Below are 27,502 nucleotides of genomic sequence, written 5' to 3'. Positions count from 1 at the left end.
CAAACAGTGAGTAGCAGCAGTGTACAAAAGGGAGGGTGATGTAGATTTTTTTTATTTTTTTTATTTTATTTAACCTTTATTTAACCAGGTAGGCAAATTGAGAACACGTTCTCATTTACAATTGCGACCTGGCCAAGATAAAGCAAAGCAGTTCGACACATACAACAACACATAGTTACACATGGAGTAAAAACAAACATATAGTCAATAATACAGTGAAAAAAATAAAAAAATAAGTCTATATACAATGTGAGCAAGTGAGGTGAGATAAGGGAGGTGAAGGCAAACAGATATATGTATAAATAAATAAAAATATAAAAAGGCCATGGAGGCGAAGTGAGTACAACACAGCAAGTAAAATAAAAACTAAAAAAAAACACTGGAATGGTTGGTTTGCATTGGAAGAAAGTGCAAAGTAGAGACAGAAATAATGGGGTGCAAAGGAGCAAAATAAATTAATAAATAAATACAGTAGGTAAAGAGGTAGTTGTTTGGGCTAAATTGTAGATGGGTTATGTACAGGTGCAGTAATCTATGAGCTGCTCTGACAGCTGGTGCTTAAAGCTAGTGAGGGAGATAGGTGTTTCCAGTTTCAGATGATCAAATTGGTATCAATGCAATAATATAAAATGTGGGTAATTTCTTGATTTGATAGTAATTTGATTCAATATGTTGTGTTTGTTTGTCATGGTACAGTATTTTAGTCCAATAGACCTAGCTATACCGATTATTACCAATCCACTTAATTTCTCTAGTTCTTGACCATGACGATTTACGTGCGCGCTCCCGCGTTGCAGATGATGCTGCCACTGATGAAGATGGCGAATGCTTGGAGTATGGCGATTTACTGCAGAAGCTGATAAAGTGAATGAGAAAAGATAATTCACAAAATAGAAAACCAACTAAAGAATACGTGCAGAATTACGGTGAATATCAAAGCTGTTGGGGTTATGATTGGAAGGGAAATATGGCCCCTGAAAACCTGACAGAAATAGAGCAGAAGCCAAACAAACCACTAACGTTAGTAGTTTCTTACTGCATCCTAGCTGGCTAACTTAACGCTTTAGCTAGCTACTTTAGCTATACCTACTAGCTAGCAAGCTATCTCTAACGTTATATTCCACAGATACACTGGCATTTTTCATGACAGTTTTCCACGGATTGGTAACAAAATATAAATTATTTGACACAGTGTTAACTAATTTGATGCCCTACCATAGATGGAAATTCTAATTAGTGAGGGCGGGCCAGAAAGGATGCGTTCATCGGTGGCTGTTAATGCTACTAGTAGCTAGCTAACGGTATTGTGCCAATTAGCTAACCACTTTGCTTAGTTATCCAGCTAGCTAGCTACATTAATTAAGCAGGTTGCTTAACATCGGGAGTCTGTGTATTGGTTCCAACCAATACACATACTCCCTCCCCCAAAGCTAGTAAGCTAAATTCGCTACAGTATGTCTATCCCAACACTGTTGTAAATTCCCAATACTACCATGAAGCACATGTTACGTGATGGAATTGATGGAATGTACTATTATTGTTTGTCTTTGGGCCCACCTTTTTATTGTCATCTCCCATCTATGTCCAGGCACAGAAAGAATGTCCCGCTCTTCAGACAGTGATGATGGGTACTTTGTTGCCATGGATACAGAGGAAGATGTATCAGGGCCTGTTGGAATGGCACAGGGGGGAGATCTGAAATTGGGGACCAGCAGAGGAGAGGGGGACATTGAAGGCTGCAATGAGGGTGAGGGGACAATGGTGGAACTGCCGGAGGAAGTCCTAGAATACATCCTGTCCTTCCTCTCACCATACCAGGAGCACAAGACCGCTGCACTGGTGTGTAAACAGTGGTATCGCCTCATTAAAGGTATGTCTCTCTACTGATGACACAACAACCTCCACCACCGTTCTAAACCCAAATAGTAGTGCTGTGCAAATAACCCAAATAAAAATGTTTTGGTTATTAAACAACTAATTGACCAACGTCTATTCAAATCAAATTTTATTAGTCACATGTGCCGAATACAACAGATAGTGAAATGCTTACTTACAAGCCCCTAACCAACAATGCAGTTTAAAGAAATACGGATAAGAAATAAAAGTAACAAGTAATCAAAGGGCAGCAGTAAAATACCAAAGCGAGACTATATGCAGGGGGGTACCGGTACAGAGTCAATGTGCGGGGGGCACTGGTCTGGTTAGTTGAGGTAATATGTACATGTAGGTAGAGTTATTAAAGTGGCTCTGCATAGATAATTATAGAGAGTAGCAGCAGTGTTCCAGAGGAGGGGGGCAATGCAAATAGTCTGCGTAGCCATTTGATTAGCTGTTCAGGAGTCTTATGGCTTGGGGGTAGAAGATCTTTCGAAGCCTCTTGGACATAGATTTGGCGCTCCGGCACCGCTTGCCATGCGGTAGCAGAGAAAACAGTCTATGACTAGGGTGGTTGGAGTCTTTGACAATTCTTAGGGCCTTCCTCTGACAACGCTTGGTATAGAGGTCCTGGATGGCAGGAAGCTTGGCCCAGTGATGTACTGGGCCGTGAGCACTACCTTCTGTAGTGCCTTGCAGTCGGAGGCCGAGCAGTTGCCATACTATGCAGTGATGAAACCAGTCAGGATGCTCTCGGTGGTGCAGCTGTAGAACCTTTTGAGGATCTGAAGACCCGTGCCAAATCTTTTCAGTCTCCTGAGACTCCTGAGAGTCTGTCTTGGTGTGCTTGGATCGTGTTAGTTTGTTGGTGATGTGGACACCAAGTAACTTGAAGCTCTCATCCTGAACCACTGCAGCCCCGTCGATGAGAATGGGGGTGTGCTCGGTCCTCTTTTTCCTGTAGTCCACAATCATCTCCTCTGTCTTGATTACGTTGAGGGAGAGGTTGTTGTCCTGGCACCACACGGCCAGGTCTCTGACCTCCTCCCTATAGGCTGTCTCGTCGTTGTCGGTGATCAGGCCTACCATTGTTGTCATTGGCAAACTTGATGGTATTGGAGTCGTGCCTGGCCGTGCAGTCATGAGTGAACAGTGAGTACAGGAGGGGACTGAGCAAGCACCCCTGAGGGGCCCCTGTGTTGAGGATCAGCGTGGCGGATGAGTTGTTACCTACCCTTACCACCTGGGGTCGGCCCATCAGGAAGTCCGGGATCCAGTTGCAGGGGGAGGTGTTTAGTCCCAGGGTCCTTAGCTTATTGATGAGCTTTGAGGGAACTATGGTGTTGAACGCTGAGCTATAGTCAATGAATAGCATTCTCACATAGGTGTTCCTTTTGTCCATGTGGGAAAGGGCAGTGTGAAGTGCAATAGAGATTGCATCACCTGTGGATCTGTAGGGGCGGTATGCAAATTGGATTGGATCTAGGGTTTCTGGGATAATGGTGTTGATGTGAGCCATAACCAGTCTTTCAAAGCACTTCATGGCTACAGACGTGAGTGCTACGGATCTGTAGTCATTTAGGCAGGTTACCTTAGTGTTCTTGGGCACAGGGACTATGGTGGTCTGCTTCTAACATGTTGGTATTACAGACCCGGATAGGGAGAGGTTGAAAATGTCAGTGAAGACACTTGCCAGTTGGTCAGCGCATGCTCGCAGTACACGTCCTGGTAATCCGTCTGGGCCCGCGGCCTTGTGAATGTTGACCGGTTTAAAGGTCTTACTCACATCGGCTGTGGAGAGCATGATCACACATTCTTCCGGAACAGCTGTTGCTCTCTTGCATGTTTCAGTGTTATTTGACTTGAAGTGAGCATGGAAGTAGTTTAGCTCGTCTGGTCGACTCATATCACTGGGCAGTTCTCGGCTGTGTTTCCTTTTGTAGTCTGTAATGGTTTGCAAGCCCTGCCACATCCGACGAGCGTCCGAGCCGGTGTAGTACGATTCGATCTTAGTCCTGTATTGAAGCTATACCTGTTTGATGGTTCGTCGGAGGGCATAGCGGGATTTCTTATAACTTTCGGGTTAGAGTCCCGCTCCTTGAAAGCGGCAGCTCTAGCCTTTAGCTCAGTGCGTATGTAGCCTGTAATCCATGGCTTCTGGTTGGGGTATGTACGTACGGTCACTGTGGGGACGACGTCAACGAAGCACTTATTCATGAAGCCAATGACTGATGTGGTGTACTCCTCCTCAATGCCATCGGAGGAATCCCGGAAAGTAGTATATCATTCGCATCGGGCTCGTCAGACTTGTTAAAGGAAAAAAAAGATTCTGCCAGACTGTGGTGATTAATCGCAGTCCTGATGTCTAGAAGTTATTTTCGGACATAATAGATGGTAGCGGTAACATTATGTACAAAATAACTAAAAACATTTTTTTTTATAAACAAACAAAAAAACACGATCGGTTGGGGACACGTAAAACGTCACCCTTCTCCTGCGCCATTGTTACTCTCAAATACAACTCAAATACTTGAATTGCATTTATAAAAAAAAAATAAAAAAAAATTGTGAGCCCAATGAGCTGTTTCTCTAGAGAGAAATCAAATCATTTATGAGAGAATCAAGTCGAGAACTATGTGGGATGCTGGTGTCCCGAGTGGCAGCGGTCTAAGGCTCTGCATCGCAGTGCTGAGGCGCCATTACAACCTGAGGTTCAATACCAGGCTGTGCCACAGCCGTCCGTGATCGGGAGCCCCATAGGGCTGTGCACAATTGCCCCAGCGCTGTCCAGGTTAGTGGGGGGTTTGGCCGGGGGCCTTTCCTTGGCTCATCGCGCACTAGCTACTCATTGTGGCTGGTCGGGTGCCTGCAAGCTGACTTTGGTTGTTGGTCAAACGTTGTTTCCTCCAATATATTGGTGTGGCTGGCATCTGGGTTAAGCAAGCAGTGTGTTTAAGAAGCAGCGTGGCTTGGCGGGTCATGTTTCGGAGGACGCTTGTCTCAACATTCGCCTCTCCCGACCCCGTTGGGGAGTTGCAGTGATGAGGCAAGATCGTAACTACCAATTGGATATCATGAAATTGGGGATAAAAATGGGATAAAAAAAGAAATATACTTAACAAAAATATAAACGCAACATGCATACATACAGTTCATATAATGAAATATGCCAATTGAAATAAATTCATTAGACCCTAATCTATGGATTTCACATGGCTTGGAATACAGTAATGCATCTATTGGTCACAGATACCTTAAAAAATGGTAGGGGTGTGGATCAGAAAACCAGTCTGTATCTGGTGTGTGACCACCATTTGCCTCATGCAGCGTGACGCATCTCCTTTGCGTAGAATTGATCGGGCTGCTCGAATGTCCCACGCCTCTTCAATGGTTGCGAAGTTGCTGGATATTGGCGGGAATGGGAACATGCTGCCGTTTCCATCGATCCAGAGCATCACAAACATGCTCAATGGGTGACATGCAGGCCATGGAAGAACTGGGACATTTTCAGCTTCCAGGAATTGTGTACAGATCCTTGGAACATGGGGCCGTGCATTATCACGCTGAAACACGAGGTGATGATGGCAGATGAATGGCACAACAATGGGCCTCAGGATCTCGTCACGGTATCTCTGTGCATTCTTATTGCCAACGATAAAATGCAATTGTGTTCATTGTCCATATCTTATGCCTGTGTAACAGTATAGCTTCCGTCCTTCTCCTCGCCCCTACCTGGGCTCGAACCAGGGGCCCTCTGCACACATCTACAACTGCCTCCCACAAAGAATCGTTACCCATCGCTCCACAAAAGCCGCGGCCCTTGCAGAACAAGTGGAACAACTACTTCAAGGTCTCAAAGCGAGTGACGTCACCGATTGAAACGCTATTAGCACGCAACCCACTAGCTAGCTAGCCATTTCACATTGGTTACACCTGCCCATATCATAACCCCACCGGCACCATGGGGCACTCTGTTCACAACGTTGACATTAGCAAACCGTTCGCCCACATGACGCTATACATGTGGTCTGTGGTTGTGTGGTTGGTTGGAAGTACTGTCAAATTCTCTAAAGCGACATTGGAAGCAGTTTATGGTAGAGAAATTAACAACAAATGTTCTGTTAACAGCTCTGGTGGACATTCCTGCAGTTTGCTTGCCGATTGCACACTCTCCCAAAACTTCAGACCTCTGTGGCATTGTGTTGTGTGACAACTGCACATTTTAGTGGCCTTTTTGTCCCCAGCACAAGGTGCACCAGTGTAATGATCATGATCACTTTACATATTGCGTTTATATTTTTGTTCAGTGTATGTGGGATGCTGGACTGAAAGGAGTTGTAGTTTTCATTAAGCAAATATTCAACCTAGTTCAGCACAAACGTGGTAATGAAATACAATAACCATAATCCATTGCGCTTGTTTTTTCTGGCTCAGAGATGGATACACTTTTATGCCTGCTACATTAGGTTAGATATTTTGTTGTTACAAAGTGGAATTAAAATTGATTGTCATTTATTTTGTCAACGATCTACAGAAAATACTCTTTCAAAGTGGAAGAAAAATTATAATATTTGTAAAAATTAATAAATAAATACTATCTTCATTAGAATTAGTATTCAACCACCTGAGTCAATACATGTATTAATCACATTTGGATGTGATTACAGCTATGAGTCTTTTGGGTAAGTCTAAGAGCTTTTCACACCTGGATTGTGCATGATTTGCCTGTTATTTTTTTCAAAATTCTCAATCATTAGCAATCATTGCTAGACAACCATTTTAAGGTCTTGCCATAGATTTTCAAGCAGATTTAAGTCAAAACTGTAACTCGGCCACTCAGGAACATCCACCGTCTTCTTGGTAAGCAACTCCAGTGTAGATTTGGCCTTGTCTTGGGTTATTGTCTTTCTGAAAGGTGAATTCAGCTTTCAACAGAAACATGGCTGAGATGCAAAGGAAATTCAAGAAAAGTAGGTACAAAAATGGTCAGATCAATACTGGCGTTGAGAGAAAAAAAAGACATAGTATTTGAAAGAGATCGTCTCGTAAAAAGAAGCGTTCTTGCGTTCTTACTACGCGCTATTCAAAATACTCTGAACAAATTAAGGGAATCGTTCACAAACATTGGCACATTCTAAGATCCGATGACAGTATTGGTAATGTGTTTTTTTGGACCCTCCCTTGGTCGTATTCTCTTGGAGCAGAAATCTGAGATCAAGTGGTAAACTCTGTGATTTACCACCCCATAATACCCCCGCATGACATCTCCTTGTGCCCCTTCCGGATGGAAACTACAAGTGTAATGGCTGCACTCAATGCAATGGAACTTACAAATGTAGATCATTAAAACACCCACAAACAGGGAAACAGATCAATCAAAGGTGTTGTCACGTGCTCAACTAAGGTAGTTATTTATCTTAAAAAATGAAAAGTAATAATCTCTGCGCATCGTAGCACCATTAGGTGCAAAAACTCAACGTATCCAATTGCGGCACACTTTTTGGAAGCTAACTACTCTATTTTGTCCCTTCGCTATTTTGGCATCGAACACTGCACCCTCCTTAGGAGAGGGGGTGACCTTGACAATACATTGTTAAAACAAGAGGCCATCTGAATCTTTAATTTAAAGATCCTTGCTTCCTTCGGTTTCAACGGAAAGTTTGATCTGAAGCCATTCTTGTGATTTATGTTTTTGCTATCCATTGTAAATGTTTGTAGGTCAATGTGGCCAAATGGTAACTCTGATCGTATGTAATCCATTCATGCTTTATTATATGTTCTATTTATATCTGAAAATTGACCAATGAAATCAAGCCACAGCCGGCCATGATTAGACACCCATGTGTGTCCTTTCAAACTCTATATAAACTAGTGACCCGCAGTGTTTGTCATTATTGCCTGATGAAAGCAGCTTGGCTGTCGAAACGTTATTAAATGATTGCATCTGAGCTCCTAGTGTGCGGCGGCTCTTTTTCAAGTGTTCTACTCTGCTAGCCAGCACCTCACCTAACCTGGTGTGCATTTCTTCTGTCTCCAGAAAGCAGGCTGAATCAGGTTTTCCTCTAGGATTTTGCATGTGTTTAGCGATTACAAGCATACCCATAACCAGGGCTTGCGACTAACTTTTTTCATCACCGTTCCGAAGTGCAATTTCAACTAAACCAAACTGAACTTGAACCGTCCCAAAATTTAAATGCTTATTTTATTTTTTGATATGCAACCATGGGTCAAGGTAATTTACAGTGCTTTTAAAGTAATTTGTGTATTTCTGAGAAAGTCTATATTATATAAACTTAATTTGTTAATTAAAACAGACACTTTATTAATTGAACATGCTAACTAAATGTATACAATAATATATCTAAGAGAACAATGTTATTGTGAAATGGTTACTGAATACACTTAAGTTAGAGACATTACATTCCACCACCAGCTGTCCCATTAAACCACATTACACAACAATAAAGAACGTGTGTTCCCCAGCCTTCACTTTCTCTGCTTCACCCTCCCTCTTCAGGTACTGAAGAATGGTCGCCTTTACCTTTTTGAGCACCACCACTTGCTAACGGCCAGGGCCTAAAATGTACTTTCTGGTACATCAGCCACTGTGGCAGGTAGATTTTAAAATCTACCAGTCACTCAGATTTCAAATCAGACCAAATAATTTTTGGGCTAAAATTGCATTAACAAAACACAAAAAAACAGATGAGCGTGCTTTGTAATGTCTCTAAAACAATAAATGTATTACTAGTAAGGAGTAATGTGGAATTGTTTAAGTAAATGTTTTGTGACCTGAGACTTTAAACCAAAATATCAGATGAGACAAAAATGTTCACCTGCCTCTTTAAGGGCGGGAGGTTACCGTGGTAATGCTACTCAAGTCATGTTTGTGCCTGTAGATTGGGAGTCTGACAAGTATCCACGTTGCTTCTCTTCCTCAGCAGTTCAAACTCAAATATTGAAAAACAACCTAGCTTGTGAACAAAACAGTGTAAATAGCCAAGGAACACAAGGACAAAGTCTCTCTTCAGTAGACTTCCATTTCAAGTTAAACAAACTTTTATGCCTGTGTGGAACGCTTCTAAAAATGAATATGTAACTCAGCTCTTCACGTGCACACACTCAGACCCCAGTCAGGCAGTGTTGCAGCACGAGGCAGAAATACTTTGCACATTTTACAGTGTGCATTCGGTTCAGGTCAGGGAGATATAACCATATTATGTAGAATACTATAGTAGCAAGCCATAGCCTATAGACAATGCAAATGCTGCAGCAACTCCCGGCACACGAAACCTTAGTTCCGGGCCGCTGGGCCGCAGACAGGCTGGGAGAGAGTCAAATGTGCATTTTAATAGGGATATTTGCCCAACATTGGAATGATATTCTAATATTATACATCTCCCGAGTCCGTATGGGAGTTGCAGCAATGGGACAAGACTGTAACTACCAATTGGATATCATGAAAAAGGGGTAAAAAAAATAAGCAAAGATTTCTAGATATGCCATTAACCAGCATTTCTTCTACTGTCCAAAGTCAGTAAGGCACAATCATATTGTTGCATCTTCAGATATTCTACGTTTCTACTATTATGCTCTATATCCATCTGTCGCATTATAAAAACCTCTAGCATCAGGTGCGTGTTTTAGAATGGTGTTCTCCCGTACTAGCATTTTTGAACATTCACGCTTATGGCCGAGAGGAGTAAACACATTGCTGCGCTTGTAATGTGAATTATTCATAGTTTATCAACTTTTAAGCTAAATGTTGTGAACTGTTTCATCTGCCTCGTCTTTATACATTTTATTTTACCTTTTGGCAAGTCAGTTAAGAACAAATTCTTATTTTCAATGATGGCCTAGGAACAGTGGGTTAACTGCCTTGTTCAGGGGCAGAACGACAGATTTTTACCTTGTCAGCTCGGGGATTCGATCTTGCCTAGCCTCGGTTACAAGTTCAATGCTCTAACCACTAGGCTACCTGCCGCCCCAGTTGTGTTTAAACATTTTAGTAATGAACCACTGTTGTATGCATTTGATATTTTTCTGTCCCATCGTCCCACAACTGTCCCAGCGTATGTTTTGACTGATCAAATACATATTTTTATTGTACCCGGGACGCCCTTAATTCTGAGCCACCACTATGCTTGAAAATATGGAGAGTGTTACTCAGTATTATGTTGTATTGAATTAGCCCTAAACATAACAGTTTGTTGTTTAGGACAACAAGTGTATTTCGTTGCCACACTTTTTGCAGTATTACTTATTGCATTATTACTTTTTAATTTAACATTTATTTATTTGGTTAATTCGGTTAAGAACAAATTCTTATTTACAATGACGGCCTACCGGGGAACAGTGGGTTAACTGCCTTGTTCAGGGGCAGAACCACAGATTTTTCCCTTGTCAGCTCGGGGATTCAATCCAGCAACCTTTCGGTTACTGGCCCTAGGTTATGCAAACAGGATGCATGTTTTGGCATATTTTTGTATTCTGTACAGGCTTCCTTCTCACGCTCAACTAGGTTAGTATAGTGGAGTAACTACAGTGTTGTTGATCAGTCCTCAGTTTTTTCCTATCGCCATTGCACTCTAACTGTTTTACAGTCACCATTGGCCTTATGGTGAAATTCCTGAGGGGTTTCCTTCCTCTCCAGCAACTGAGATAGGAAAGACACCTGTATCTTTGTACTGGCTGGGTGTACACCATCCAAAATGTAATTAATAACTTCACCATGCTCAAAGGCATATTAAATGTCTGTTTTTTTTACCCATCTACCAATACTGTAGGTGTCCTTCTTTGCGAGGCATTGGGAAACCTCCCTGGTCTTCATGGTTGAATCTGTGTCTGGGGTCATTCAAAAATGACCATTTGTGGCCTGCTGGAGGTCATTTTGCAGGGCTCTGGCAGTGCACCTCCTTGCACAAAGGCGGAGGTAGCGGTCCTGTCGCTGGGTTGTTGCCCTCCTACGGCCTCCTCCACGTCTCCTGATGTACTGGCCTGTCTCCTGGTAGCGCCTCCATGCTCTGGACACTACGCTGACAGACACAGCAAACCTTTTTGCCACAGCTCGCATTGATTTGCCATCCTGGATGAACTGCACTACCTGAGCCACTTGTGTGGGTTGTAGACCCCGTCTCATGCTACCACTAGAGTGAAAGCACCGCCAGCATTCAAAAGTGACCAAAACATCAGCCAGGAAGCATAGAAACTGAGAAGTGGTCTGTGGTCACCACCTGCAGAACCATTCCTTTATTGGGCATGTCTTGCTAATTGCCTATAATTTCCACCTGTTGTCTATTCCATTTGCACAACAGCATGTGAAATTTATTGTCAATCAGTGTTGCTTCCTAAGTGGACAGTTTGATTTCACAGAAGTGTGATTGACTTGGAGTTACTTGTGTTGTTTAAGTGTTCCCTTTATTTTTTTGAGCAGGGTATTTTCAATGTTTTGGCAATTGAATGTTTACAATTTTTTTGGCTTATTTAATAATGAATTTAATGTCAAATAAATACATAGTGAAATCGAAAACGTGATTATTTTGTAATAATTGAACTGAAACCGAACCGACCTCATAAAGCACTAATCGCTCACATTACCAAGAAGGCAACAGCAACAATTTTGAGACACCCGAGTGGAAACCCAAACTACCACTCAGCTGTTTGACTGAAGTGGTTTCTTTTTTTACAATGGGTCAAGTAATGTTTATCCCATTTTCAGATGGGACACTTGAGTCAACCATGACAATAAGTGACTTATTATTTAAAAAACAGTTAAGATAATGACGTGTTACTTATTATGTTGCTTTTATTGTGGCTGTGACTCACATAAAACCATAGTAGTCACTCACCTCATCTCCAATCTCTTTCTCCCCCCCAGGTGTTGCATATCAGTGTTACCATGGTTTTCTGCGGGCCGTCCAGGAGGGCAATATTCAGTGGGAGAGTCGTACATACCCATATCCTGGAACACCCATCACGCAACGCTTCTCACACAGTCAGTATACAACATATACCACCGCTTTGTTGAATTGAGTTGATTGGCCATGGTATAAGCTGGATAATCAACTCCAGGCTGTGCAGTCCTAAGTATTATCTTTAAAAAAGTAATGCCATACACAATTTAAATTGAAAGTATTAGGGATAGGGCATTGAAGGTGTAAGTCAGTTGAATAGCCCCATCTTGCAGGGGTTGGATTTGAAAAAGGTTATTTACGGGGGCCAGATATTTTCTACATGGGATGGGATCTATCCTAAAACCGGTACAAAAAACAATGCACAAACACAATTCTAATCTTATGAAGCTCTTTTATTAAAATGAAATGTTGCTAAAAGTTCATTTTAAGTGCTTTTAAGATTAGCCTAATTCAATGCATCAAATTGTTTAATTACATACAAGCTTCATCTTTAGTTTTTATTTACACATAGGAAACCTTTGTGCATGGCATATCTCAGTTGACTAGTATCATATTCTGTTTTATTTTCTATTTATCATTTTGTTATTTATTTATTTAAATATTTTTTTACCTATAGAAACTCAGTTGACTAGCTTTTGCTTAGAAGTCTCTCTCCCCCACATCTGTAGAGAACGTGGGGGAGAGAGTTAGTTGTGTGTGCAATAAGCATAGAACACTATTTTATATAAGGAATTGGCAACTCGTTCTCATTCTGAGAAATAAGGTAGGCTTACACTTGATTTCAACATCTGAACAAAGTGGACAGGCTAGCATGCTGTTCGAACAGTTGGAGACAGAAGGGTGTGTTCACAACAATTCAACTGTTCAACCTTGTTAGCTAGGAAATAGATCCAAGTTGGCTAAACTTGAAATATAAAGATTAGCTGGCTACTCACTAGCACGTGAGATTGTTTGAGACCTTGTGTTCATTTTCTATAATGTCTGCTACAAGAAGTTAGTCATTATTAGTGAATGTGCATTATTCGTGTTTCTTTTTAAAGTTGTAACAAAAAGGGCATTTTCATAGACATACTTGAAAGCCAGATAAGTGATTATTGCAAAAAAAGCTGGTTAAACTATTTTGCTAAAATAATTGTATTATTAGTGGGGCTTATACACTGAGTGTACAACACATTAAGAACACCTTCCTTTCCCCCTCAGAACAGCCTCAATTCGTCGGCGCATGGACTCTACAAGGTGTCGAAAGCATTCCACAGGGATCCTGGCCCATGTTGACTGCAATGCTTGCCACAGTTTTCAAGTTGGCTGGATGTCCTTTAGGTGGTGGCACATTCTTGATACACAAGGGAAACTGTTGAGCGTGAAAAACCCAGCAGTGTTGCAGTTCTTGACACAGACCGGTGTGCCTGGCCCCTACTACCATACCTTTTCAAAGGCACACTTCAATCTTGTGTCTTGTCCATTCACCCGCTGAATGGCACACGTTTTGTACACTCTGTGTATTTTGCCTAATTTCACAAGCACGGAATTCATTTGATTATTGCTGACTGTTTGAAATGCAGTGTATTTGACCTGTATTTGTACATCAAAGATTTAGAGAAAACATTTTAAAAAATCAATGTATATTGTGAATCACCCATAAGCTTGAAAAAAATCCAGATTTTCAGGCCATATCGCCCAGCTCTAACTGATGGTGACTGAATATAGTTGCGCAGTGTAGCGAAATAGAGCCTTTTGTTTGGGCTCAATTCAGAGGAGAAAATGTATTTTGAAAAAAAGTCTGTTTTTCAATCATGTCAATAACTGTTTTATCCCTCCCCTGTAGTCCCAAATTAAGTCCATTGAGTTGATTGAAGATCACTGAAAAACATCTGATACGAACTCATCAAGCATTTTTGTTAGATATGTGTTAGCTTTCTTGTGGCGGAGAAAAGCAACTATGTCCTCCCTAAGCTCACAGGCTGTTCTCTTGAGAGTATTATTACCCTTAGCCACCGAACGTCATTATGTAAAAGTAGATCAGGATGCTCAGCAGACTACGAAGCAAGCGATGTTGCAGTCTAAATTCATGATCGCCATAACTGAGTCCATGGTCTTTTTCACTCACAGCTGAGTTAAGTACAAAGCACGCTCTGGTGTATTGGGCAGTGTAGTGATCTCCTCTGTGGTGAAAGAGCCGACAGGCGGGCAGACCCTTGTACCCCTGTTTGCAGCTCTAATTGGCTGTAACTGGTATGTTGGGTGATATTGATTGACAGCAATCAAGGGGTGGGACTACATGAATACAGATTCTCCCATTGGAGAATATTGAACGAATGCTCCTTTTGGCACTAAACACCGGATTTTTACGAGATAAAAACAAAAAATTAAATGAACGTTCATAATTGATCCAAGGGCTATTCTAAATTGATTAACAGGCAGGATCTGGCCCACGGACGCCAGTTTGTAAGTCATTATTACTCAAACCATGTATGTGTGTGTTGCAGGTGCATGCTACTACGACTCCAACCAGTCCATGTATGTGTTTGGGGGCTGTACTCAAAGTAGCTGCAACGCTGCCTTCAACGACCTGTGGAGACTTGACCTCAACAGCAAGGAGTGGATCCGCCCTTTAGCCTCGGGTAAGAAATCAGCTCTTGGGGTGGATACTGCCTACTTGTAACAAGGAAAGTGAAAATAACGTTCCTTGATGGTTCGTGTGCGGCAATTTTTTTTATTTTATTATTGTTTTAGTAATTTTTTTACTCCGCTTGCAGATGTAGTTTGTCATGTTTAAATCGACTTCCAACCTTTGTATGCATGACATATAAGTATGTACAGTCCATTTGGAAATTACTCAGACCCCCTTTTCCACATTTTGTTACATTACAACCTTGTTCTAAAATGGATTAAATAAATAAAAATCCTCATCGATCTACACACTACCCCATAGTGACAAAGCCAAAACAGGTTTTTAGAAATGTTTGCAAATTTATAATACGTAAAAACAGATACCTTTACATAAGTATTCAGACCCTTTGCTATGAGATGCATCCAGTTTCCATGAATCATCCTTGAGATGTTTCTACAACTTGAGTGGAGTCCACCTGTGGTAAATTCAATTGATTGGACATGTCTATTTAGGTCCCACAGTTGACATTGCATGTCAGAGCAAAAACCAAGCCATGAAGTCGAAGGAATTGTCTGTAGAGCGCCGAGACAGGATTGTGCCGAGGCACAGATCTGGGGAAGGGTACCAAAACATTTCTGCAGCATTGAAGGTCCCCAAGAACACAGTGGCCAAGAACCACCCGATTGTTACTCTTGACAGAGCTCCAGAGTTCCTCTGTGGAGATGGGAGAACCTTCCAGAAGGACAACCTTTTCTGCAGCACTCCACCAATCAGGCCTTTATGGTAGAGTGGCCAGACGGAAGCCACTCCTCAGTAAAAGGCACATGACAGCCCGCTTGGAGTTTGCCAAAAGGCACCTAAAGGACTCTCAGCCCATGTGAAACAAGATTCTCTGGTTTGATGAATCCAAGATTGAACTATTTGGCCTGAATGCCAAGCGTCACGTCTGGAGGAAACTTGGCACCATCCCTACGTTGAAGCATGATGGTGGCAGCATCATGCTGTGGGGATGTTTTCAGCGCCAGGGACTGAGAAATTTGTCAGGCTTGAGGGAAAGGTGAACGGAGCAAAGCACAGAGAGATCCTTGATGAAACCCTGCGCCAGAGCGACAGTTCACTTTCCAACTGCATACAGCCAAGACAACGCAGAAGTGGCTTTGGGACAAGTGTCTGAATGTCCTTGAGTGGCCCAGCCAAAGCCCGGACTTGAAACCAATCTAACATCTCTAGAGAGACCTGAAAATAGCTGTGCAGCGATGCTCCCCAGCCAACCTGACAGAGCTTGAGAAGATCTACAAAGAAGAATGGGATAATCTCCCCAAATACAGGTCTGTCTAGCTTGTAGCGTCATACCCAAGAAGACTGGAGACTAATCGCTGCCAAAGGTGCTTCAACAAAGTACTGAGTTTAGAGTCTGAATACTTTTCATTTAGAATACATTTGCAAAAATTTCGAAAAACCTGTTTTTGCTTTGTCATTATGGGGTATTGTGTGTGTAGATGAGTATTGTGTGTAGATTAGGGGGGAAAAACAATTTAATCAATTTTAGAATAAGGCTGTAACGTAACAAAATGTGGAAAAAGTCAAGGGGTCTGAATACTGTCCGAATGCACTGTATGAAGACTTATTCTTACTCCTTTTGCCCACACAGGCTCCTATCCGTCTCCTAAAGCGGGTGCTACCCTGGTGATGTACAACAATCTGCTGGTGCTTTTTGGTGGATGGACTCGACCTAGCCCATACCCACTACATCAGCCTGAGAGGTTCTTTGACGAGATCCACACATACTCCCCCTCCAAAAACTGGTAAGAGGAAGAGACCAGAAGATTTGGAGATAGGCCTAGACCCTGTGGATGAATTAACTCCTTTAGCCATACAGTATGTGTCAACATCACATGTTGACTACTGTTCACTCTCATTAAGGCTGATAGTCAGAGTGCTATTACTCATGACAATTTTTTCTGTGTAGAGACTGAAAACCCATAGCCCCACAATAGTATGGCATTGGTTGAAGCTCAACATTATGTGCAAATATCCATACCATCATATCTAAGCCAATGACACCAATGTCAATGAAAATGTGCAAATCAACTAGGAGGTACGACACACTCCCCGCCTATCGTCATGAGCCGTCCGTCTGTTACCAGATTTTTAACAGGGTTGTTAGGTATTGAGTTTTCAGAGTTCTTTTCTGTGCCCACCTAGCTCAAATTCTAGATGTCGGATTAAAACGAGACTATATTGTCCTGAAAGTGACCATTGGACTTAAAAAATATCTAAGTTTGTAGGTGCAACAGTTTTTATTAAATGTATAATTTATCCCTCTCACATGCTAACTTCTGTCCATTAGGATTCAAATGATGTGCTACATTTTCGTAGCATTTCTGACATGCTGCCATATTTTTCAGTTGAATTTCAGAGTTCCAACACCATGTCGAACAACTCTGTTGATAAGTAACAACACAGCTAATGCTGCAGAACCAGGCTGCCAGTTATAAGAAGTGGATGAGAACAACCATACACTGTATGGTGTATATTCAAGCTGAGGTTAATAAAAAATGCTAGTAAACGTTACCTAGTTTATGTTAGCTTGCTTATCCAAAGTCCAGAAACTAGCCTCTCTAGCTAGCTAACACCAGTCAGCCGTAAGCTAGCTAGCTAACAAACAGGCAAAGAAGAGTTTTTACACATCACTTCAGTCATTAGCTAGCTAGCTACAGCTGACCTCGACACAGACGCTAGCTAACATTAGCTAGCTTAGGTCCAAATGCCAGCCGTACATTTTTCCACAAAACATAGCTACATCATTTCAAAACCAACACCCAACTTTGGGCAAATTATCACACTGCTACCTAGCTCTTGAACATTTTTCTTGGTAGGTTTTTCAGCGGTTAGCTTTGTTCAGTTAGCATAAGTGGCCGTCTTTGTCTTCAGTCTGTCTTCTGTAAACTAGCGCTGTTGCATGGAGATATGGCCGAGTGGGAACCCTAACCCTATAAAGGTGTTTAATTGAACCTTTATTTAAATTATTTCTCACTGATATGAAAGATACATTCCTTATGTTTCCAAAACCATACTGCAAACAATGGAAACAACTCAAACTGAGAAAACAAATTGCTAGCCACATGTAGCTAGCTATGTTAAATCCCCAATGCACATTTCAACAGCTCTTCGCTTGTGCATTATAGTGTGCAAATGCATGCTTGCTAGCATCAGAAGAATTCACCAGTTTCGAACATCCAGAATAAATTCCAGTACGCTCCTTCTCCTGTCTTGACATTTGAATCCAAATGTGTACTGATCAACAGTGCCAAACTAACAACTCATTGTATTTACAGCTCCGATCTGGATGCTGGACTTGCCCATGTGTTGGATATTTGTCAACAACTAATGCCCCACCAAACCTGGATTATATAATTGTATAGAATGGTATAATCTGTATAGGATGCTTTAGGCTAGAAACAAGCTGTAAAATGCACAAGAAAGACGCGGCTATGGTGTACATGGGGATGTATTTTAGACTCTATGGCTGAGTTATACAACCTTCAAAAGTCAATGATCTAAAACAGTTTTCTTTTACACAGAACAAAAATATAAACACAACTTGCAACAATTTCAAAGATTTTACTGAGTTACAGTTCATATAAGGAAATCAGTCAATTTAAATAAATTCATTAGGCCCTAATCTATTAATTTCACATGACTGGGAATAGAGAGATGCATCTGTTGGTCACAGATACCTTAAATAAAAAGGTAGGGGCATGGATCAGTTAAAACCAGTCAGTATCTGGTGTGACTACCATTTACCTCATGCAGCGCAACACATCTCCTTTGAATAGAGTTGATCAGGCTGTTGATAGTGGCCTGTGGTATGTTGTCCCACTCCTCTTCAATGGTTGTGCAAAGTTGCTGGATATTCTGTGGGAACTGGAACATGCTGTCGTACACGTCGATCCCGAGCAACCCAATGAGTGACATGTCAGGTGAGTATACTGGCCATGGAAGAAGTGAGACATTTTCAGCTTCCAGGAATTGTGTACAGATCCTTGCGACATGAAGTCGTGCTTTATCATGCTGAAACATGAGGTGATGGTGGCAGATTAATGGCACAACAGTGGGCCTCAGGATCTCGTCATTCAAATTGCCATTGATAAAATGCCATTGTGTTCGTTCTCTGTAGCTTATGCCTGCCCATACCATAACCCCACTGCCACCATGGGGCACTCTGTTTACAACGTAGACATTAGCAAAACGCTCGCCCACACGACGCCATAGACTGTGTCTGAAATCTGCCTGGTAAAATTGAAACCATGTATCATCTGTGAAGAGCACAATCTCCAGCGTGCCAGTGGCCATCGGAGGTGAGTATTTGCCCAATTGCAGTCAGGTCAAGACCCTGGTGAGGACGACGGGCACGCAAATGAGCTTTCCTGAGACGGTTTCTGACAGTTTGTGCAAAAATTCTAAAGTTGTGCAAACACACAACGGGTGGCTGGTCTCAGACGATCCCGCAGGTGAAGAAGCCAGATGTGAAAGGCCTGGCATGGTTACACGTGGTTGTGAGTTCGGTTGGACGTACTGCCAAATTCTCTAAAAGGACGTTGGTAGAGAAATAACCATTCAATTCTCTGGCAACAGCTCTGGTGGACATTCTTGCAGTCAGCTTGCCAGTTGCACGCTCCCTCAAAACTGTGGCGTTGTGTGACAAAACTGCACATTTTAGAGTGGCCTTTTATTGTCCCCAGCACAAAGTACACCTGTGTAATGATCATACTGTTTAATCTGCTTCTAGATATGTCACACTTGTCAGGTGGATGGATTATCTTGGCAAAGGAGAAATGCTCACTAACAGGGATGTAAACAAATTTGTGTACTACTTTTTAGAAAAATACGCTTTTTGTGCGTATGGAACATTTCTGGGATATTTTATTTCAGCTCATGAAACATGGAACCAAGATTTTACATAATATTGCGTTTATTCTTGTTTAGTATTGTTAGGTTCTCATTTTTCAGAGTAAATAACTCATGGCCACTAGAGATGCTTAACCAAGTTTAATTCTTCCCAAAGGGTCGTTACAGCTGTAATTCAGAAAAAACATTTCACACAAGCACTGATATTTAACGCTGTCTCCTACACAACCGAACAGCCATTGCATCCCTGTTGCTAGACAGAACCTTAGTGATATCTGTTCTTCCTTACTTCATCTAACCTGACCTCTACCCCAAAGTGCTCCCTCCTCACCAACTCAAGGCTGTCATGGTCATTGAAACCAGACTGTGTCTCTTCTCCTCCCAGAGGATCCCTGATGGCTAACAATAACATGCTGACATAATGTAAACGTTATACATTACCCTCTCTCCCTCAGTGACATTGTTAGTTTCTAAGATCTCCACCCGTCTCCCCTTATCCCCTTATCAATGTCTGCCACATGTAATCGCTTCTCTGCACTCAACACATTCCAAGCTTAGTTGCACCCACTATCTACCTTCCTCCTATAACCCTTAACTACTGGTGTAGACCCTCAACCTTAGCCCTCCATCAGTGACATGAATAAGTAACATTTCATATTCTCAGGACCCAACAGTATACATTATTTTCAATGGAAATTGAGTCATATTTTACTGTTACAATCAATTGAGCTATTCACCTTCTGAAAACAGCAGACAATTACTTTTGACTATCCATGGTACATATACTACACATACTTTTAATAGATAGTTCAAAACTGATTTCAGCTGGCAATAGCCAGCAGACCAGGGTTTAAACTAGCAACCCTTGCAGTTATGCAAGCACACAACCTGTACCGTTAAGGCCCAGACCTTTTGGCAGATGACACATTTTAAATGTTACAATAGCACTGCCAATGACAGACATTTGGTTGCTTCAAAAAAATCAGGCTTTGCATGTGGAAATGTTGTATAATGCACCTTTAACAGAATTCACCTTCCGGTGCAAAAATCTTTTAAAGTGAGAAGTAGGTATTGGTTTGAAGCTGAAAAAGAAAGGAAATTCATGTGAGCACCACAATGCCTACCCCACTCATGCTTTACCAGGGGTTTTCAGCACCCAGCTTTGCCCTACTACACTATGTTGGTCTATTGTACTTCAAGCAATGTATATGCAGGTTGCTTAGGATTCAAACTTCTCAAACGGCCTACTTCGTACTCTTCAGAGGAATAATATACTTTACAGTGTCCTGCTGTATGTCTTTTTAGATATAGTCCTATTGTAAAATGTGTTGTAGCTTTAAATACAAACACACAACTTTAAGCTACATATTCATTTGACAGAGGTAATGAACTGACCATTGATCAGCACAGCAATTAATAAAACAGGGCCATATTTGCAAAACAAGTGTTTCTGAACGTATGTCAATATTACACAGGTTAGCTAACAGTTACAGAAATCCAGAATGCAGACGGGCTCTGTAGACCTCTATACATTAGTGACTGTGTCCAACACACTTATGTTGGGCACCTACCGACCAAAAAAGTGTGTTATGAAATGTATTGCTAAAATAAAGGTTTAAGAAAATACAGACAGGCACCACTACTACCAGACAAAACAGCTCACTCAAATAAGCTTGCTTTCATATAATAATAAAAACAGCTTGAAAAGGTAGTGGAATGGGATTAGTGTGGCGTGTGTGAAGAATCCAATACAAATCACATTATTATGGAGGCACCTCCTCTAAGAGTATGAATTAGGCTGTTTGAGAAGGTTTGAATCCTAAGTAACCTGCATGCACATTGTTTGAAGTACAATAGACCAACATAGCTACTGTAGTAGGTCAAAGTTGTGTGCTGGAAAATCTTGGTAGAGCATGGGTGGAATAACATTGTGGGGCTTGTGAATTTCCTTTTTCTTCAGACCAATGTCTACTTCTCACTTAATTATACTTATAGCCTTACCTAGCCATCAGTGCTTGGTCTTTTATCACTTTACCGTCATCTAACTAAGCCCGTAAACTTCTCCATGTGCCCTCAGGTGGAACTGCATCGTGACAACCCAAGGACCCCTACCCATGGCCGGTCACTCCTCCTCCGTCATAGGGAGCGCCATGGTGGTGTTTGGAGGGTCGCTAGGAGCCCGCCAAATGTATGTCATTACTTTGAGGAGCTTTTACCTTTTTAGTTTTCTGCACATTTTACTATACTGTGCCAAACCAGACACTACAATGGAACAACCTGACACATCAGTTAAAACACTTAAAATAAATACAGTTGTGGTATAGCGAGACAATGTTCAAAGGTTGTAGTGTGAATGTCTTGAAAGTAAAGGGAAATCATGTCATAAAAAAAAAGTTTAATGTTGATAGTTGTCTGTGAATCTGTCAAGGTGTGTGCTTTTGGCTCACTGTGTCCCCCTGCTCTCTCCACTGGTCCCTAATCAGGAGTAACGAGGTGTGGGTTCTGGATCTGGAGCAGTGGTCCTGGTCCAAGCCCACCATCTCCGGCCCGTCCCCACACCCACGAGGAGGCCAGTCTCAGGTCAGGATGTTTTTCCTTCACACCTTCTCCCCTCAATACCTCCATCACCCTCTACATATCTCAATTCCTGCATTTCCACCACACACCTTCCATATCCCCATCATGCAGTATTTCAGATTATTTAGTAAATACACTACTGTTCAAAAGTTTGGGGTCAGTTATAAATGTCCTTGTTTTTGAAAGAAAAGCACATTTTTGTTCTTTAAAATAACATCAAATAGATCCGAAATACAGTGTAGACTATGTTAATGTTGTAAATGACTATTGTAGCTGGAAATGGCTGTTTTATTTTTTAGGGAATATCTACAGGCCCATTATCAGCAACCATCACTCCTGAGTTCTAATGGCACATTGTGTTAGCTAATCCAACTTTATTATTTTAAAAGGCTAATTGATTATTAGAAAACCCTTTTGCAATTATGTTAACACAGCTGAAAACTTTTGTTCTTATTTAAAGAAGCTATAAAACTGGCCTTTGGACTAGTTGAATATCTGGAGCATCAGCATTTGTGGGTTCGATTACAGGCTCAAAATGGACAGAAACAAAGAACTTTCTTCTGAAACTCGTCAGTCTATTCTTGTTCTGGAAATTAAGGCTATTCCATGCGAGAAATTGCCAAGAAACTGAAGATCTCGTACAACGCTGTGTACTACTCAGCGCTAACTGGCTCTAACCAGAATAGAAAGAGTGGGAGGCCCCGGTGCACAACTGAGCAAGTGGACAAGTACATTAGAGTGTCTAGTTTGAGAAACAGACGCCTCACAAGTCCTCAACTGGCAGCTTTATTAAATAGTACCAGCAAAACACCAGTCTCAATGTTAACAGTGAAGAGGCAACTCCGGGATGCTGGCCTTCTAGGCAGAGTTGCAAAGAAAAAGCCATATCTCAGACTGGCCAATAAAAATAAATGTTTAAAATGGGCTTCAGGGTCTTGGCAATTTCTCGCATGGAATAGCCTTCATTTCTCAGAACAATAATAAACTGACGAGTTTCAGAAGAAAGTTCTTTGATTCTGGTCATTTTGAGCCTGTAATCGAACCCACAAATGCTGATGCTCTAGATACTCAACTAGTCTAAATAAGTCCACTTTTAGTGCTTCTTTAATCAGAAAAACAGTTTCAGCTGTGCTAATATAAATGCAAAAGGGTTTTCTAATGATCAATTAGCCTTTTAAAATGATACACTTGGATTAGCTAACACAACGTGCCATTGGAACACAGGAGTGATGGTTGCTGATAATGGGCCTTTGTATGCCTATGTAGATATTCCATTAAAAATCAGCCGTTTCCAGCTACAATAGTCATTTACAACATGAACAATGTCTACACTGTATTTTTGATCAATTTTATGTTATTTTAATGGACAAAATGTGCTTTTCTTTCAAAAACAAGGACATTTCTGATTGACCTGAAACTTTTGAAAGGTATCTGTCTGTGCTTTTACAGGGAATACAAGTTACCTTTTTGTGGCTTGTATAGATGGTTATCCACATGTTTTAAATGTATATTCTCCTCTCTCACAGATTGTGATTGACAACGAGACTCTTCTTATTCTGGGAGGCTGTGGAGGCCCTAATGCAGTGAGAGCCTATGTTCTCTAATGAAAGGCAGCATTATTATTGTCCATGCATAAAAAAACTCTGCCTTCTTGTTTTGCTGTTTGTGACTCTGCACCTCCCTTCTCTCTCATGTCCCTGCTAGCTGCTGAAAGATGCCTGGCTCCTGCACATGGGTGCCCCACCCTGGACATGGCAGCAGCTGAGGGTGGAGAACGACGACCATGGAGCTCCAGAACTGTGGTGCCACCCTGCCTGCAGGGTATGTTGCTCTCTGTCATCTATCCACGGTCTCACTGCACTAAACGCTGTTGGGATATTGTTTTGTAGGTTTACTTTCAACTCAACTTCCTTCATTGTTTTCTGTCTGTCCATCTCACGCGCTCTCCAGGTTGGACAGTGTGTAGTGGTGTTCTCCCAGGCTCCGTCTGGCCGTGCGCCACTCAGCCCCAGCCTGAACTCTCGGCCCTCCCCCATCAGTGCCTCCCCTGGCCCCCTGGGCCCAGAGCCCTCTTCGCTGCGCTCCCAGTCCCCTGTAAGGAGCGGCGCCGCCGGGGTCGTCCTGGGGGCCGTTGAGGAGGCCCCCTGTGTGAACGGCCGCTGGGGGACACTGAGACCACGTCCCTCGGCCAGAGGGGGTGCAAGAGAGGGTAGCCCCGGCTCCTCCTCTCAACAGCCATCCCCCTCCCAGGGGCCTGACAGCCCGCCTCTGCCCTCCCTCCATCCTCTACTCAACGGTTCATCCCCCTCTCCCCGAACCAGCCCTGCCCAGGATGCCTCCCCGCCCTCTCGCCCCCCTGTCTCTTCGGACTACGGCTGGGAGTCTCCCCCCTCAGCCACCCACCCCCTTTCTGAGGTACCCAGCACTAACGGCGTGCATACGCCTCCACCTGCCCCTGGCTCCCCACGCACTCCCCCGGGGGCCGTGTCCCCCGCAGCCCTGAGACGAGGCCTGGAGGCTGTCAAAAACCTGTCCTCTTCATCCTCCTCAAACCCCTTGTCCCAAGGAGCTGCTTCAGGAGGAACATCCCCCTCTTCCAGCCCGCCACAGGCTGCTGCTGCCGGGTCTGACGGACACTCCATCCCGCCTATCGCACGGCGGCTTGGCCACCACCCGCCGCAGAGCCTGAACGTGGGCAAGCCCCTGTACCAGTCGCTCAATTGCAAGCCCATGCAGATGTATGTCCTGGACGTGTCCCGAGCCAAAGCAGCCGGTCTCGTCTCCTGGAGGGTTTACGGGAACGGCACCCCCGCTGCCGTCACAGGCCCCCCCGAGACCAGCCTTCACACAGTGGTCCAGGGTAGGGGCGAGCTCATCATATTCGGGGGCTTGATGGACAAGAAGCAGAACGTGAAGTACTACCCTAAAACTAATGCCTTGTACTTTGTGCGCGCTAAGAGGTAATGCAGCAATGGACAGGTTTGTGAGTGACGCCAAAGTGTTGCTAGGTAACGGACGATCAATCCATCCTAACCCATACAAGGGAAGTAAAACAAGGCCTTTTTCCTCTACCGCTGAGGATTGTGGGAAAATAATGTGTCACACTAATTCTTGACGTTCCTCTTCCCTCTCACACTAACTTCTCTCCCTCTACCCCCCCATCTTCCTATCACATAACTTTAAAGAAAATAACATTTCAGACAGTACATTTTTAATAAGACACTTGAGGATGTTGTTGCTTTAATGGTGACTGTTGGATGAATGGGCATCCTGACCTCCCAACACTGTGTGTGTGTGTGTGTGTGTGTGTGTGTGTGTGTGTGTGTGTGTGTGTGTGTGTGTGTGTCGAAGGTTGGTCAAATGGCCTGATTGGACAGCAGTTTATCCCAAAAGATGTAGACAGTTTCTTTTCCTCTTTGTTCGCCCCGCTTTGAACTTACTGAGAGAAAAGAAAATGGAACGAGCCTTGCGCTTGCTTACGAGGGCACAACAGTGGACAACTGACTACCTTGCTTTTTTTAAATCACTCTTTCAGCCTGCATTGTTTACATTGGAAACTGCGTGAATGTGTGTAATAGCATGGATGTTGGTGTGTGTGTGGTGTAAATGCATGTTGATTGTTGTTTAGGGGGGGCTCGGGAGGGTGTTGCAGTGTACTGTGTAAGCATAAGAAAACAATAAAGGCCTCCATGTCTTAACTGTCAGGTTTTATTTATTGTTGATTCAGTTGACTGGATATGTATGCTAGCAGTTATTGATGCATTCCTGACTGAACTATAGTTAACTGAGGTTCCAGGTCTAAATCCTGCATTTATTGTAAGAATGAAAACCACCTCACAGCTTTTGTACATGATTGCACTCCTGCTCTTTTCACAATCTATACACCAATGATCTGGTTGTGATGAGATCACCTGTGTTAAGAATAGTAATTGAAACTAGTGGTGAGAGTTTGGGGGGGTTTATCACAAATAGCCTAGCACACAGTGCTCATAAAATGATCTTGATTTTTTTTTATCTTGGCACTAGGTGTAGTTCTTCTCAGACACATTCATCAACCTTCAGTCGAGCGGCTAAGCTGATTTGTGTCCTGAAAGTATTTAGATTCTGGGCCATCACATATTTGGCAACCATCTTACAAAATAAAGGTTACAAATAAAAGAGAAAATGACAACGGTTTTGACTTGAGGTTATTGTTTGTAGGGGTGCCAGGTAGGTTATACCTACCAGAGAAAATATTGATTTCTCCTTTTTGTTTGGGAGGGAATGAGTCCTATCTGATCCGTCAAGTCTACACCAATACAAAGACTTATGTAAAAGTCGGTATGGACATACACTTTTCATAAACCCTTACAACATTGGAAATAACAAACTGGGTTCTTTTGCATTACCAAAATAAATGATCACATAACTATGAGCTCTGGTTCCTCAAGAAAAGTCCTGTACCTCTGGCCTAAAAGAGTCCAGCCCGCTAAAGGAGTTCAGTGAACACACGTGACCTCAGTATTGCAATTGTCCTTTCATGAAGTGATGGGTGAACCCGGTCTCATTAATACAATCAGATTGCAATCAACTCTACCACACAACTATAAAGAGTGTCACATCTCTGTAGTCTTCACTACAACTTAAATCATCACGGTATACATCACGCCAAAACAAATGAAATACCACATGCAGAAAGTTGTGGTCAGTCAGACAATCCAATCTGCCAACAGATCTCCAGCTGGGAAAGGCTACAGTACACACTTTTTACTACAAACAAAATTAACTGGTTCTTAAAAATTCTTATGGCTGGGGGCAGTATTGAGTAGCTTGGATGAATAAGGTGCCCAGAGTAAACAGCCTGCTACTCAGGCCCAGTTGCTAATATATGCATATTATTAGTCGATTTGGATAGAAAACACTCTGAAGTTTCTAAAACTGTCTGATGTCTGTGAGTATAACATAACTCATATGGCAGGCAAAAACCTGAGAAAAAATTCAACCAGAAAGTGGGAAATCTGAGGTTTGTAGTTTTTCAACTCATGGCCTATTATATATAGTGGGATATTGGTCATATTGCACTTCCTAAGGCTTCAACTAGATGTCAACAGTCTTTAGAACCTTGTTTGATGCTTCTACTGTGAAGGAGGGGGGAATGAGGGCTCTTTGAGTCATAGGTCTGGCAGAGTGCCATGAGCTGACCACGTGCGTTCACGTGAGAGTTAGACCTGCATTCCATCGCATTTCTACAGACAAAGGAATTCTCCGGTTGGAACATTATTGAAGATTTATGTTAAAAACATCCTAAAGATTGATTCTATACTTCGTTTGACATGTTTCTACGAACTGTAATATGACTTTTCGTCTGAACTTTCGCAAGGATTGCCCGTGCGTCGTGAGTTTGGATTGTGTACTGAATGCGCAAACAAAAAGGAGGTATTTGGACATAAATGATGGACTTCATGGAACAAATCAAACATTTATTGTGGTACTGGGATTCCTGGGAGTGCATTCTGATGAAGATCATCAAAGGTAAGTGAATATTTATAATGCTATTCTGACATCTGTTGACTCCACAACATGGCGGATATTTTTATGGCTTGTTTGGGCTCTGAGCGCTGTACTCAGATTATAG

The 27,502-nt window shown here is 42.4% G+C and overlaps 1 protein-coding gene across 2 annotated transcripts; it reads left to right on the top strand.

Moving 5' to 3' along the window:
- The first annotated feature begins 777 nt into the window (after nt 1-777).
- Nucleotides 778-25,586, top strand: LOC129815896 (F-box only protein 42-like). 2 transcript variants are annotated; one of them, XM_055870079.1, is made up of 10 exons: nt 778-926; nt 1,589-1,870; nt 11,753-11,869; nt 14,276-14,410; nt 16,052-16,205; nt 21,389-21,499; nt 21,795-21,891; nt 23,415-23,471; nt 23,593-23,709; nt 23,839-25,586. In XM_055870079.1, the coding sequence occupies exons 1-10, from the start codon at nt 869-871 to the stop codon at nt 24,850-24,852; spliced, it is 2,142 nt and encodes a 713-aa protein (XP_055726054.1). In that variant the 5' UTR covers nt 778-868; the 3' UTR covers nt 24,853-25,586. The 2 variants fall into 2 exon arrangements, with proteins under 2 accessions (XP_055726054.1, XP_055726055.1); XM_055870080.1 differs by lacking the exon at nt 778-926 and adding an exon at nt 936-1,020.
- Nucleotides 25,587-27,502: the final 1,916 nt, after the last annotated feature.

The sequence above is a fragment of the Salvelinus fontinalis genome, chromosome 18 (assembly GCF_029448725.1).
Source record: "Salvelinus fontinalis isolate EN_2023a chromosome 18, ASM2944872v1, whole genome shotgun sequence".
NCBI lineage: Eukaryota > Metazoa > Chordata > Actinopteri > Salmoniformes > Salmonidae > Salvelinus > Salvelinus fontinalis.
This window is presented reverse-complemented; position numbering and strand designations above follow the sequence as displayed.